The sequence below is a fragment of the Orycteropus afer genome, unplaced genomic scaffold, assembly GCF_000298275.1.
Source record: "Orycteropus afer afer isolate SDZICR_OR568_19922 unplaced genomic scaffold, OryAfe1.0 scaffold00018, whole genome shotgun sequence".
Taxonomy (NCBI): Eukaryota; Metazoa; Chordata; class Mammalia; order Tubulidentata; family Orycteropodidae; genus Orycteropus; species Orycteropus afer.
Window position 1 is genome coordinate 9,043,678 of NW_006921605.1, and position 14,718 is coordinate 9,058,395.

A 14,718-nucleotide genomic window follows, 5' to 3' on the forward strand; every position below is an offset into this window, starting at 1 on the left:
AAAAAAAAAAAAAAAACATAGGAGATATGTCCCTGCTCCGAAGCATCTAACAGCTTTCTTCTCTCTGTGACATTTTTGACTGGATGTACAATGGTCTGAGAAAGAAGGGCCCCCACCCTCCTTCCTAGGCAGGGGCCCCCAGCCCGCTTATGAGTCCCCAGGGCCATGTTGAAGCTCAGTTGTTACTGGCTGCCCTGGTGGCCATGGCCCCCCAATCAGATTAGATGTGTATTCAAACAAATTGATGATCCGTTCCATTAAATGCTTTTTGAACATGCTTTTCTGAGCGAGAAATCCATTCGGCAGCAGCTGTGGAGGCCGCAGCATAATTGATTGATGCACCCTCCCAGGCCCCCAACATCAGAAGGTGCCTGGCTCCTGAAGGTCACTGGCGGGATTAGATTAAGGAGGCCGAGCGCCTTCTCTCCTGGCTAATGAAGCACTTGGCATGCAGGCGGCACGGGCCCCAAGCTGGGCCAGGCATCTGCCGGGAGACAGGAGGCAAGGGATGGGCATAAATTAACATCTCATCTGTGGGGCTTCAGTGAGGAGAAGGGGACCCAGAGGGAGGGGGCTCGGGTGCTGTGGTGATGCCCTGGCCGGCAGGTGGTGTCTGGCCTGGGGTGAGAGCAGAGAAATATGGCTGGGAAGCCCAATGCCTGGCTCATGTGGTCTTTATCAGGCATCAGGATGGTCCCTTAGTGGAGTTTGCACTTGGGTGCCAACCGAAAGGTTGACGATGTGAACCTACCCTCTGATGCCATGGGAGAAGGGGCTGGTGAACTATGTCCATAAACATTACAGCCAAGACAGGATAATTTTCCATATAGACTAAGATGGGGCCAAGATGGGGCCAGTTCTACTCTGTAACACATGAGGTCATCATGAACTGGAATCAACTTCAAGGCAGTGCGTTTGTTTTTTGGACTTTAGAGGGACCTGCTAGGGCTGCTGGCTGTGTGTCTTCAGAGACGGAGGGCATCTTCTGGATGGGTGGGGGCTCCAAAAGGGCCATGATACTCTCTCTACACCTGAGCTCCCAGCCCCAGGCAGCTCCCACACTTGGCATCTCTCCCACCTGGACTCAGGTGGGAGAGGGAGCTACAGGTATTGCTGATGTCTTAAGGCCAGTCTATACAAGCTATGCAAAACCTCCTGAGGCTCAGCCTGTCTCCACCCCAGTGGGAGCCTTTGCTCAAAACCCTCCAGCCCATCCCTTATCCAGCCTGGAGTGGCCTCAGGGGAGCTGCATTTAGGTCATCCAGGAGTCCCTTCAGGGTTCTGAGATAGAGGAGATGGGTCGGGAGTCAAAACACCTCCTGGCCCCATTTCTGCCTCTCCTGCCCATTTGATCCCCTTGGCACCTTTTTACATGCCAGGTTCTATACCCCGACTTGATGCACATCAGCTCATTTGACCTCCCAGCAGCCCTCTGGGACAGGTATTCCTAGCCGTTTTGCTGATGAGACAGGTAAGGCTCAGTGCTTAATTTGCTGGAGCTTACACATTTGTTGACTTAACCAAACCAGCTGCTGTCAGTCTCACTCTGACTCGTGTTGACCCCATGTGTGTCAGAGTAGAGCCCCGCTCCATAGGCTTTTCAATGGCTGAGATTTCAAAAGCAGATCACCAGGCCTTTCTTCTGACGTGCTTCTAGGTAGACTCGAGCCTCCAACCTTTCAGTCAGCAGCTAAGCACATTAACCAGTCACGCCCCCAGGGACCCCATTTAGTTTGTGTAGGAAAACCAGGAGTTCGGCCCAGTGTTTCTTCTCCCACTGGGACTCTTAAGCCAAGCCCCTGAAAGAGGGTGGTCCCTGGTGGCTTACGTGGTGACCAGAGCTTTGGGATGGGATCCCCAACCTGCCTCTGATGCTGAGAGACCCCGGAGCTCTAGCCTCTGCCACATTCCACGTGGCCCCTCATGCTTGCATCTGCACCTTCTCTTACTTGACTTCCTTTATTTCCGTCTTCTCACCCTGCACCCCACTAGCCCTCTCTGAAACCCTCACCCCTGGGGTGGACCATAGTCTCTCTCATGATGTCTGCTCCACTATTCTCCAACTGATCTCAGAACTCAGTCCCTACTGGGCCACCAGGCTCACCACATCCCCAAATCTGCTGGGAGCTGGAGTGGGGTACCCCACCATGCAGCCAGCATGACACTGGACCCCTCCATATCTTCCCCACCTGCGAGACTACAGATCAGGGTGTAAAGGGTGAGAGGGCTTAGGGACACGGTGTGTGGACAGGAAAATCCAGAACTCTTGACTCCATCCTGTCTGAGCTGGACTGCATGGCAGAGTCAGATTCCCAGGCCTTCCTATCAGTTTCTCATGAAGGAAATAGGGATAATAGTGGTACTTTCCTGGATAATACTCAGTGAGTATTAACTGAGGCGATGGACATAAAGTGCATCATTTCTAGAAAGTTCTATAAATTGTACAGAATAAAAGCAGCAGCAGTGGTATCATGGGAGAGGTGAAGTATGGAGAGAGGAAGCCTGGAGGAACCGCTGCTCCCTCGGGCCCAGGACCCTGTTCAGAGGGGCCTCACAGCTCAGGGCCTCAGTCTGCACAGCCAGGCCTAGTGGACCACTGCCTTCTAAGCTGGGGCACCAGGTAGGAGAAAGTGGGACTCAGTCCAGGCCAGAGGGGATGGTGGCCCAGAGGAGATGGTGGGGCGAGAAGCAGGCAAGCGTAGGACTCCCAGGTCCCCCCATTCCCAGGCATCCCAGGGAAGCTTGCAATGACTGAGCAGCTACTGTGTGCCGGGAGCGCTAAGAGTGGCTTTTTGAGGTTGAGAGCTGGGAAGGGAAGGTGTCCGGGCCCAGTGCCCCTGAAGCTGACTCTCGGAGCAGCTGGATGTCTTTGGGCCAATTGCGTGGCAGGCAGGGGCCATCATCCTTGTGCCCTTCACCCACCCGTCAGGAGCTTCCAGCAGGGGAGGGCAAGGTTCAGACCCAGGGAGGCCCTGTTCCCAGGGACTGGGAAGTCACCTCCCTGAGCAGGGAGATGGAGGGACTGGAGAAAGATGACATTATTGTGCTCAGGGGGCTCCCGGGAGGGGAGAAGTAGAGATTAGCGTTTGTGTGGGGCCATTTAGCCTGGAGTCTGGCGTCTGAGGATGACAATGGGGCTATTCTGTGGGTATATCAAGGGAAAACAGCAATCAAGACACCCCTGACCTACTACAGGAAATTAGAAGGACACCCAGGGCTGAGGCCTCTTGCTGCCTCTGAGGGTGGCTCTTCATTCCAGGGGCTCAGGTTCTGGCGATCAGGGCCCCCCAGCCACACAAGACCCCTGAATGGGAGAAGGCTACCCTTTGCTCTGTCTGCCTCCTGACCGCCCGCTCTGCACACTCACATAGGTGTATGTGTGTGTATGCATGTGTGTGTCTGGGAGTTCCTGGGTGGCACAAGTGGTTAAGGGCTCAATTACTAGCTGTGAGCTTGGTGGTTCAAATCCCACCAGAGGCTTCTGGAAGACAGGGCTGGTAACCTGCTTCTGAAAGGTCACAGCCTTGAAAATCCTATAGAATTTAGGCATCGGGATTGGATTACTGGACTCGAAGGCTTAGAACCATAGTCTCAGGACATCTAGGTCAACTGGCAAACACACTACATGAAGACAATATTCTGCATCCCAGTCTGGTGAGCAGTGTCTGGGGTCTTCAAAGCTTGTGAGCGACCATCTAAGAAGTAACTGTTGGTCTCTTCCTGCCTGGAGCACAGAATGAAGAAAACCAAAGACTCAAGGAAGCACTTAGTCCAGAGGACCAATGGCCCACACGAACCACAGCCTTCTCTCACTGAGACCAGAAGAACTAGATGGTGCCCGGCTCCCACTACCACCACTCTGGCCAGGACCACAATACAAGGTCCCGGTTAGAGTAGATTAAAAATGCAGAACAAAACTCAAATAATAAAAAGAAAGACCAGACTTAGTGGTCAGAACAAGACTGGAGGAACCCCTGAGACCACTGTCCTGAGAAACCTTCTAACTTGAAACTGAAGACACTCCCAGAGGCCGCCTTCCAGCCAAAGAGTAGACGGGTGATAAAACAGACCCCTCCACCTGGGAGGGAAGAACGTCACCCCTCAGAACAATCAACTACACGAGACCAAAGGGCAACAATGGGCAACAACACTCCCAGAGGCCACCTTCCAGCCAAAGAGTAGACGGGTGATAAAACAGACCCCTCCACCCGGGAGGGAAGAATGTCACCCCTCAGAACAATCAACTACACGAGACCAAAGGGCAACAAAGGGCGATGACAAGGTGGGAGGGGCAGGGGCACTAGATGAGTGGAAACAGGAATCCAGGCAGGACATAGGCAGGGAGCTGACACACTGTGGGGATTGCAGCCACTATCATGGAAGAATTTGTATAGGAACTTTCTATTGGAAAACTAATTTCCTATGTAAACTTTCACCGAAAGCCGATGATGTCTCTGTGTGTATGTGGGGACATTGGTGATTCCATGGTGGGTTTCTTTCCTTCAGAACAGGAGATCCAGGTTCAGTTCCCAGCCAGTGTAGCTCATGAGCAGCCCACCCGTGTTTCTAGGATGCTGAACTGGTTTCAGTAGAGCATCCAGACTAAGAAAGACTAGGAAGAAAGACCTGGCAATCTACTTCCAAAAGTCAGTCAGTGAACACTCTGTGGATCAGAACCGTCTGATGCACAACCAAGCATGGGCACGGTGCAGCACAGAGGACCAGGAAGTGTCTTTTCTAGTGTGCGTGGGGTCACCGTGAGTCAGATGGCAACTCGGCAGCAGTCAACATGCACAACAGCAGCATGTGCACGTGTGTGTGTGTAACTATGTGTGTGTGTGTGTGTAACTATGTGACAACAAAAAAAACCAACCCCACTCCCGTCGAGTCAGTTCTGACTCGTAGCAACCCTCTGGGACAGAGTAGAACTGCCCCATAGGGTTTCCAAGATTGTCAGTCTTTATGGAAGCAGACTGCTACGCCTTTCTCTTGCAGAGTGGCTGATGGATTCGAACCGCTGACCTTTCGGTTTGATGGGTTTAAACCACTGACCTTTCGGTTTGTAGCCAAGTTCTTTAACCACTGTGCCACCAGGGCTCCTATATATACATACACACACATAAAACATATATACACATACATATGATATATACACCAAACTAAACCTGTTGCCATCAAGTCAATCCTGAGTCCTGGTGACCCACATATTTCAGAATAGGACTGCCCCACAGGGTTTCCTAGGCAGGGATCTATATGAGAGCAGATACCTTCTTTTCTGTTAGCAGCAAATCCAAATTTTGTACCATTCAGAGACCTTCACATACATACACATATGCTGTGCACACATAGACACATATATATCTGATCATAAGTAAGTAATCCCTACCTGTGATACAGATATAAAAGAGTGGAAGGTCATTCTCCCTCTCAGCCCAGCCCCAGCCCCAGTTCCCTTCTCCCAAAGCTTCACTGAAACCAGTTTTTGATGTCACCTCCTAGAAAATCGATACCTATACAAGCAAATAGAGTCTCGTGCTCGACAAAGACTCTTCCACACAAACAGTAACATATTATGCACCCTGCTCTGCACCTGCTTTTTCCCACTTAACGGTAGTTCTTCCAGCTGCTCTGGAGCCACAGGTTGTGGAGTTCTGTTGTTTGGAAATACAGTCTTGTCCTTAACCAGTGCCTTCTTGCCACACACTTAGGTTGTTTCCAAGCTTTTGCAGTAGACGCTGTCATTTCCCACCTGCACAGGTGCACCTGTAGAGGACAAATTCTTCAGAGAAGACTTGGTAGACCAGAGGGTATGTGCATTTTTAGATTGGACAGATATTGCCAAATTGCTCTCTGATGATATCGTACCAAGCTGTAGGCCCACACTTCTATGTGTGAACATCCAAATTGGCCAGCTTGGGGTACTATCAGACTTTGAGATCTTGGCCAGCGTGCTAGAGAAAAAACGGTGTCTCTTGGAGTTCTCGTTTGGTTTGCTCTTATCAGGAGGCGAAGCATCTCTGCTTGTTTTCAAAGTCGTTCATAATTCCTTTCTGTGAACTCTTGATATCCTTTGCCCATTTTTCTATTGGTTTGTTAATCTTATTGGTTTATGACAGCATTTTTTATATCAGGAAAATTAGCTCTTTGTCTGTGATCAGAGCTGCAAACATTTGTCATTTGTCATTTATCCTTTATGAGGGTTTTTTTTTTTTTTCATGCAGAATTTTTATATAGTTGAAGGTATCAATCTGTTTTATGACCGTCTGGAGTTTGTGTGGTACTTAGAAAGTACTTGGTAAGTTTGTATTCCTTGCCAAGATTACATATTTTTAAACCTCTGTGATTTTTTTTCCTGGTTCTTTAAGAATTTAGTTTCTCTTGTTTGAAACTTTAATCCATCTAGCATTTATTTTGAGGTAAAGTGTGAGGAAGAGATTCAACTTCATCACCCCCCAAACGGGTCCCTAGCTGTTCCACAACCGTTTGCTGAAGAACTGATCTTTTCCCCACAGATCTGAAGTTCTGCTTTCACCCTGTATTAACTGCTCCCATATGTATTGGGGCCTGTTTTCAGACTCTCTCGTCTGCTCCTTCTGACGCAGGAAGTGGGCTCATACAAGAGCACACTGTTTTAATTATTGCAGCTTTGGTATATAGCTCAGCGTCTGCTAGGACCGGCCTCCCCTCACTGCTGTTCTTTCCTGGAATTTTCTTGTCTTGTCTTTTGTTTTTTCAACGTGAACATTAGAAATACTTTGTCTAGTAAGACACAGGCGCGTGTGCTTTCTAAGCTGGGGACGAGTTTAGGAAAATGCCATCTCTGTGATGTTGATTCTGTCCACAGTTCCCCCCCCCCCATTCTCAGTCATCCTTGTCCCGCTGAGAGGGTGGCTAACAGGGCTGTCATGGAAAGTTGTGCAGGTTGTCTACTGAACAATCCCGGGACTGAGGCCGAGGGGAGCTGCTGGTCAGCTGCCAGCTGTTCTCTGGATTAACCCGCCATCTTCCTTTGATCATAGTAACAATAGCTAACCCCCCTCTAGCATGTGTCAGGCCCTGTTCTAAGTATTTTATGTTGATTGATTTATGGAATCCTTATACTCAGTTTGCAGCTAAGGAACCAGAGATGCAAAGAAATGAAGTAGCTTGCCCAAAGTCAGTGTTCTGTGGCACAAGAATCTGTCCCTATACGTACACACACACCCACACAACTACACACATGGCACCCTGGCGCACACACACAGAGGCATAGCCTCAGACACAGAGCCACCGAAACACCTATGAGCACACGCAGCTGTGCCTATGCAGGTGTACACACTGATAGACACCTACAGAGACACCCATGAATACACACAGATGTTCACCCACAGGCAGACACTGAGACAGATGGACACAGACACATGCACAGACAGATATGCAGACACACTGAGACACCCATGAGTCACACAGACGTATACACACACACACACCCATGTGTCTTTGCTCCTGCAGAACACACACTCCCAACACCTCTGCCATGTCCTGTTTTCAGGCGGGGCCAGGCTATGGGGAAAAGCTATGCTCACATTGCCAAGTAGGGCCTCCCACCCCCAAGATCCCTGCACCCAGATGGCAGGGGCTTTAGAGAGGCCAGGTGACTGCACCATGAGGGCTTGGGAAGAGAGGAGGCCCGTGCACTGCTTCCCGTCGGCCGCCGGGCTCCCTTTCCTGCTGGAGCATCTGCACCCCGTTCCCTGAAGACTGTGAGCATAATGTAAGATGAGGGTGCACCGCTCCAGCCTAGGGCCTGGCACCAGCACCGCATTCTCAGAAAGGGTCTCCCACCCCCTTCCCCTTCCCTAAGTCCTTATCTCTGGCAGCCACTGGAATCAGCCCATCCAAGCAAAAGGCAGTCGGCCCCGGGCTGGCACCCCGGGAGCCCGAGGAATGCAAGCAGCTCATCTCCAGAGCAAATTGCCCAGTGAGCAGATTCACCAAGGCAGGCGTCTGGGTGCAGAGTGTGTGCCTGTGTGCGTGCATGCGTGTACACGCACATGTGTGCGTGTTTGTGGGCACGTGTGTGTGTGTGTGTACCTGTGTGCATGCATGTGTGCACATGTCTGCATGTGTGTGTGTGCATGCACGCATGCAGGTGCAGCCACACACACCCGCCCACCCGCCCCTAACTGCTCAGGCTGTGAGTCAGTCCCCCAGCCAGGGGATTTAATCACTTGGGGGCTGGGAATGTTATTGTTTTAAAACAAACGAGTGATGACAGGAACTAACAGAGGGTTTTTAAAAACACGATTCAAAAGGCTCTTGGAAGCTGCTGGAGAATATGAATGCGTCTTTGAAGCGAGAGCGCTCATTTGTTAAGCTGAGAGCCGAGCAGGCTGCCTCAGCAACGCAAACCTTTCCTCTGCAAGTGGCACCCTCAGGCTTCTGGGACATAGCTGCGGGGAGTCGCCTCCAGCACACGCTTTAGAAGAAGCACCTTTGCTCTGGGATCACATGGCAGTTGTTAAGAGTGATGGAAAGACTTGCAAGGGCATGGTGTGGCATACACGATGGAAACACCAGTGCTGGGACTGAGACAGACAGAGCGAGCAAGGAGTGGCTCTCCAACCCCACTCATTGCAGCCCCTCTCAGGTTCACCCATCTCCCGGCTGCACCAGGTGCCCTTCTGGTGGTCCCCACCCACGGTGAGATTCAGCAGCAGGGTTGGGGGTCTAAGAAGAATTCCCCCAAAGAGTCACAAGTTATACACCTGTAAGATTGAGCCTTTGGGCATGGAGATGCAGGGGCTGGGGATGCTTGGCAGCAGAGCTTGTTGACCTGGCCTCAGGCAGCTGCTCCTGCTTCAGTCGGATTGTACGTTTGTGCTTGAGCCCAGAGGGAGGCCTTGGCACAGCCGGAGCTGGCCTGAAGGCCACAGACACCCAATACTGGCTAAACCTGAGGGTGCGAGGGCAAATGTTGGAATCTGGGACTCCAGTCCTCCTGACACTTCCCGAAGGTCAGCCTGGGGTGCAGGAGAGGCCCCACTGTACCCACCTCCCGCTGGCTGGCCAGCCTGCCATGGCGTCTGGGTTCCTGCCTTCTACCCATAGCGCCGCCGCTTCGTACGCCTTCCCTCTTCTTCCTTTGGTTTGTTCCATTTCTTAGGCCAAAAGAAGGTCTCATTATTTTCCACTCTCTCATTTCTTTCTTTTTTTTTTCTAACTTTTTATTGTAATTCTGTTGTGAAAGTTTACAGAGCAAATCAGTTTTCTATTCAACAATTCACACACATTTTGTTTCATGACAGTGCAATCTCCACAATGTGACAGCACTCATCCCGCTTCCTCTGTTTTCCCATTTCCTTTCATCCTTTTCTGTCCTCTCCTGCCTTCTGAGCTTTGTCTCTGGGCAAATGCTGCCCTTTGGACCTCTCATGGTTGGTTGTTCTAAGGAGTGCACCCCTCCCTCGGTGCTCCTGTCCATCCTCTGCTTTCATAGGTGAACCGCTGGGTGGTGTGAGTGGTTAATGAGTTAGGCTGCTAACCAGAAGACTGCAGGTTCGCGTCCACCCAGAGACGCAGAGAAGGTGGGGGTGGTATTCCAGCCACAGGAATGACTTCACCCTTGATGCTTTGGAAGGGTTTCCTCCAGTCTTGGGAAGCAGGACTCCAGACACCCTCCCCATCACCTGAGGCTTCTATCAACCCACCTCCCTATTTTCCTTATGCAATTTCTCTTCCCTTTGGTGGGAGCTCTGGTGGCATAGTGCCTAAGGCATTTGACTGCTAACCAGAAGGCTGGCGGTTCAAACCCACCAGCCACTCTGGAAGGATTAGGCAATCTACTTCCGTAGAGATACTGCCTGAGAAACCCAAAGAGGGGTTGCTATGAGTCGGATTCGACTGGACAGCAGTCAGTTTCAGTTTTTCTTCCCTTTGGCAATAAGCACCCTTCCTTTCTTCTGCCCTGGAGGGAGAATTCCAGAAGCAAAGAATGTGGGATGAATGGGAATCTCAAGTGGGAAGCGAAAGAAGGTGACGGGACAAGGTAGGGGAAGCAGAGACAGAGGACCTGGAGTGGTCCCTGAGGAGGAGACAGAGGGGGAGGGGCAAGCGGGAGCCCACTGGGTAGCCATATAGGATTTCCACTGACTGAGAGAGACAGAGGACCTGGAGTGGTCCCTGGGGAGAAGACAGAGGGGGAGGGGCAAGCAGGAGCCCACTGGGTAGCCATATAGGATTTCCACTGACCGAGAGACTGAGAAGCTCAAAGATGACCAAGCTGACTGATCTGAGTCCAAATCCTGCCCCAGTGTGAGAAGATCCTGCCCACCTGAGCCCACCTGAGGATGGTTGAGTGGTGGTGGTGGGGCACTACCAGATGGGAGTGGAGAGGAGAGTTGGGGAGGGAAGAGAGGGGCTTGCTTCCAGCATCTGTGGTGTGGCCTTGGACAGGTCACCTGGCTGGTACCTGCTCTACCTGTTTAGGGCTATTAGGGTATTAAACAAACTAATGCATCTAACAACGCATCCTTTTTCCCACAGATGATGTGTCCCCGTATTTCAAGACAGAGCCAGTGCGGACACAGGTGCACCTGGAGGGGAACCGCCTGGTACTCACGTGCATGGCCGAGGGCAGCTGGCCGCTGGAGTTCAAGTGGCTCCATAACAACCGAGAGTTGACCGCGTTCTCCCTGGAGTACAGGTAAGCCCCCCCCAAAACTTCTTCCCAGCTGCCAGGGCAACTGCCTTGCGGCTCCAGGTGGTATCGGGGCCAGGGGCCCTGTGTGGAGGGGTGCCCCTGGCCCAAGGCTCCCACTTCAGTGATGCTAGGGGCAAAGCAGCCCTGCCCCAGGTGTGAGGAGGTCCTGCCCTATTGAGCTCCACTGAGAATGGCTGAGTGGTGGTGGCAGGGCACTGCCCATTCAGCAGTGGAGAGGACAGTTGGGGAGGGAGGAGAGGGCCTTGCTCCCGGCATCTGTGGCTGTGGTCATGTCCCTGGCCCCAGAGAAGAACCCTGCTGTCTCTAATGGAGGGCCTGGGTCCAACGGAGCAGTAGGGGCATGCAAGTGGAACTCAGTAAGGACGAGACATCTTTATGTGGGGGACAGTTCAGGTGGGGCATGATGGTGGCCCTCCCAGGGCATCTAGCTGTGCCCGTGCACTGGAGCTCTGAGCTAAACTGCCTTTCCCTGGCCAGGACACTGCCAAGGTGGGAGAGAGGAGAGGAGGGCGAGAAAACAGGGGCTCAGCAAGGGCAGGGTCACAGCCAGAAGCTGCCACTCCTCCAGCCTAGCCAGGCTGCAGGTTTCCCATAGCCTTACAGAGCAGGGAGGAACTCCCCTCCCTTCCTTCCACTCTTATCCTCCCATCTCTGCCTTTTTTATTGGCTCCCAACCCTGTGCTGGTGATTAATCCCTGGCCTGATATACATAATCGGTTTTGTAGGGGAAACAAGATTGTCTTGCCCTGGGGATGGTGATACAAATCTGCCACCAGGGACAGGAATGCAAATGAGAGGAGGGGGATTTAATTGCCTGAGGATCTGTTCTTCCTGGACAGCCATCCTTTCCTTCATGAGACAGGGAGACTAGAGTTTAGGGTGACCGCCACCCCTGGGTTCTTTCTGCCCTGACCCTCAACTGGATTGGCTGGTGTGAGATGTGGTCATGTTGGCAAAGGAGGGAGAGAGAGAGGGAGGGGCCAGGGCAGGAGGACCACCTTTTCACTCCCGTGGATGGGGAAAGGCCTGCACTGGGAAGCAGAAGACCTTGGGTGTGGGGGGGGTGGCACTCTGGGTCTTGGGTTTTCCAGGGAGCCCACCAAGAGAGCAGAGGGGCCTCCCTGGGCAGAGCCTGAAATGGTTTTCAACTGGGGGCCCAGAGGCACTCATTAGCACAGCCTGGCACCCGTGGGCAGTTTGGGTAGTCTCTCTTAGGAGCCTCTGCATCCCTTTTGGAGGGTGCACAAGCTCAAATGGGAATATCAAGAGTGTGCAGATGGCACACCACAAGTATAAGTGGTGTCGGGGACTTCCAGTCTGCCCTTGACTTCCACCAGCCAAGAGCTTCAGGCAGGATCCAGGAGAAGGAGTCTGGGCCATAGCTGCTCCTTTGCCCTGGTACAGCTAAGACTCAAGGGTGGGTCCTACATGGAAGTAGATTCCAGCTGAGCTGAAGGACCAGATCTGCCCAACAATGGGACGGGCAACCAGTGGAAACAATCAGCACTCTGCCACTGGAGGCACCAAAGGAGAGGTCAGAGTCCATCTGTTGGTGATGGTAACGATAGTCATTATTGGCGGTGAGGAAGAACGTAGTACAGGCCAATGGTATGCTACACACTCTGTGACTATCTCATTTAACCCTGCCAGCAGTCCAATGAGTAGGTTTTATTGTTATCCCATGTTAACGGATGAGGAAGCTGAGGCTTAGAGAAGTTAAACAGTTTACCCAAGGTTAGATTCTGAGCTGGGCTTCACATTTCCGTCATCTGACTCGAGAGTTGGAATTCTTTGCCATCCATCACACTGCCTCCCTTTGAGGAGGGGCTACTACAGTGTGTGTTCTAACTTTTTACGAACTGTATTCTGCAATTTCTAGGAAACAAAGCAGAGGCAGGAATGCAGCTATTCCGTTTTACATCCTCAATGGGCAAAAGTTATGCAAGGAAAATAAACAAGCTGCCATTAGCGAAGCCTCCTCATTCCGGAGAGAGCTGGCTAGTGTGGCCTGGGGGTAGCTAACATGTCTGCTTAAGATTTTCCTGTAATCAAAACTTGCTGTGTCACTCCTGAGCACAACCTTCAGAGCTCTGCATGGTCAGCTCCTGGTTGTTATTATTGTTAGGTGCATCAAGTTAGCTCCGACTCATAGCGACCCTGTGTACAACAGAGCAAAACAGTACCTGCTCCAAAGGTTTTCACTGGCCAATTATTTGAGAAGTGTATGGATCCTTTCTTCTTCCAAGTCTGTCTTAATCTGGAAGCACTGCTGAATGGGTGACCTTGTTGGTATTTGAAATACCGGTGGCATAATGTCCAGCCTCACAGTAATATGCAAGGCACCACAGTATGACAAACTGACAGATGAGGAACTCTCCCTTAACTCCTGCTGTTCCCATCTGAACTAACCCACACTCCCACCAAAGTACACCATCCCGGCTCCCAGGGCAGCTCCCTGCATTTTGCTTCCTCAGCCATGGTCCAAACTGTCCTCCTCCTGCACTTGACTATTGCCCCCTTTCAGAATCTTCTCTCTCCTGCAAGGCCCAGCTCAAATGCTTTCTCCTTCCGAAAGCCTTTCCTGATGATAGTGCACATGTGTGTGTTCTCTTTCTCTCTTTGAAACACACACACACATTCTGACATTTCTCCTTCTTCTGTGACCTTTGCAACTGTCCATAATACGTCCCGTTATGCGTTGCCTTATTAATATTTACACAGAACAATGAACTGAGGTCAGAGCTTCAGGAAGCTCACTGGTTCCAGAGACCTCAGACTTAGATCCTGGAGGCCAGGCCCTCTCCCTCTGAACTGCTCTGTCACTTCTGGGTGCTGATTTAATTCTCACGTGGTGAGTGACACTGCTGCCAGCACCTTAGGGATCACAGACTTAGTGCTACAGGATTTCAGAGTAGAAGGAACTTCCCTAGAAGTTTCACTTAGAAAAGTCCCAGGGAAGGATTCTGATTGGCTAGCTTAGATCATCCCTGACCAATCCTGGTGGGCATCTGAACGGGGTGCTGTGATTGGCCAGAACTGTACCATGTGTCTACTGCAGGTCAGAGGACACTGGGCTCTCCCACACTAGAGCCACATGGATGGGAAGGTGGACCAAAGCTGTTAGCAGAAGAAGAGGAAAAGGGTGGTGGGACAGATAGAAACCACCCATGTCCACTATACAACCCCTGCCCCCAAAGAGGGCCAGACTCACAGCAGGTGCTCAATAGATGATTTTATCTCTGAATTTGTTTTATTTTGAAAACTTCAGGGCTTAGAAAAATGATAGCATGAACACCTATATACCCTTTACAGTTCACCAGTTATTAACCCTTGTCTCATTTGCACCTTCTCTTCTCTCTCTCTCCATGTGCACACACTTATTTTTGCTCAACTATTAAGAATTTGTTACAGACATTATGTCACTTCACCCCTAAGTAGTATTTTCTAAGAACAAGGCATTCTACTACAAAACCACAATCCAATTTTCACACTTGGGGAATTTAACACTGATACATTAGTATACTATCTAATATATAGCCCATATCTGAATATCTCCACTTGTCCTAATTAATCTTTTATGGCCATTGTTGTTCAATACAAGATTGAATCAAGGACCACACATTGCAGTAAGTTGACCTCACTCTTCAGACTTCTTAAATCGAGAGCTATCCCTCACTGTTTTCTCCTATCATTCATGTCCTGTCATGGCATTGACATTTTTAAGAATCCAGCTGGTTTTAAAGACTGTCCCACAGTATGGATTTACCCAGTTACAGCCTCATGATTAGTCTCACATCAAATTTTTGGGCAGGACTATTACTCAGGTGTGGATCTTCTCTGCTTCTCACTAAAAGGCACCAGATGCCAGTTTACCTTGTTATTGCTGATGTTAAGTTTGATCAATTGGTCAAGGTGATTTGGTCACCACATTCCCCATTGTGGAGATATCAAGGGTCTGGGCAATGATATCCAGCTTGATTACTCAGGTAATTGATTACTGCATAATGCAATTCAAG

At 50.8% G+C, this 14,718-nt stretch overlaps 1 protein-coding gene across 1 annotated transcript in view; it reads left to right on the forward strand.

The window, feature by feature from the left end:
* Nucleotides 1-14,718, forward strand: part of SDK2 (sidekick cell adhesion molecule 2) — a 199,388-nt gene that overhangs the window by 7,907 nt on the left and 176,763 nt on the right. The window contains 1 exon segment of the mRNA XM_007959888.1: nucleotides 10,525-10,684. Coding sequence (XP_007958079.1) covers nucleotides 10,525-10,684 — 160 coding nt within the window.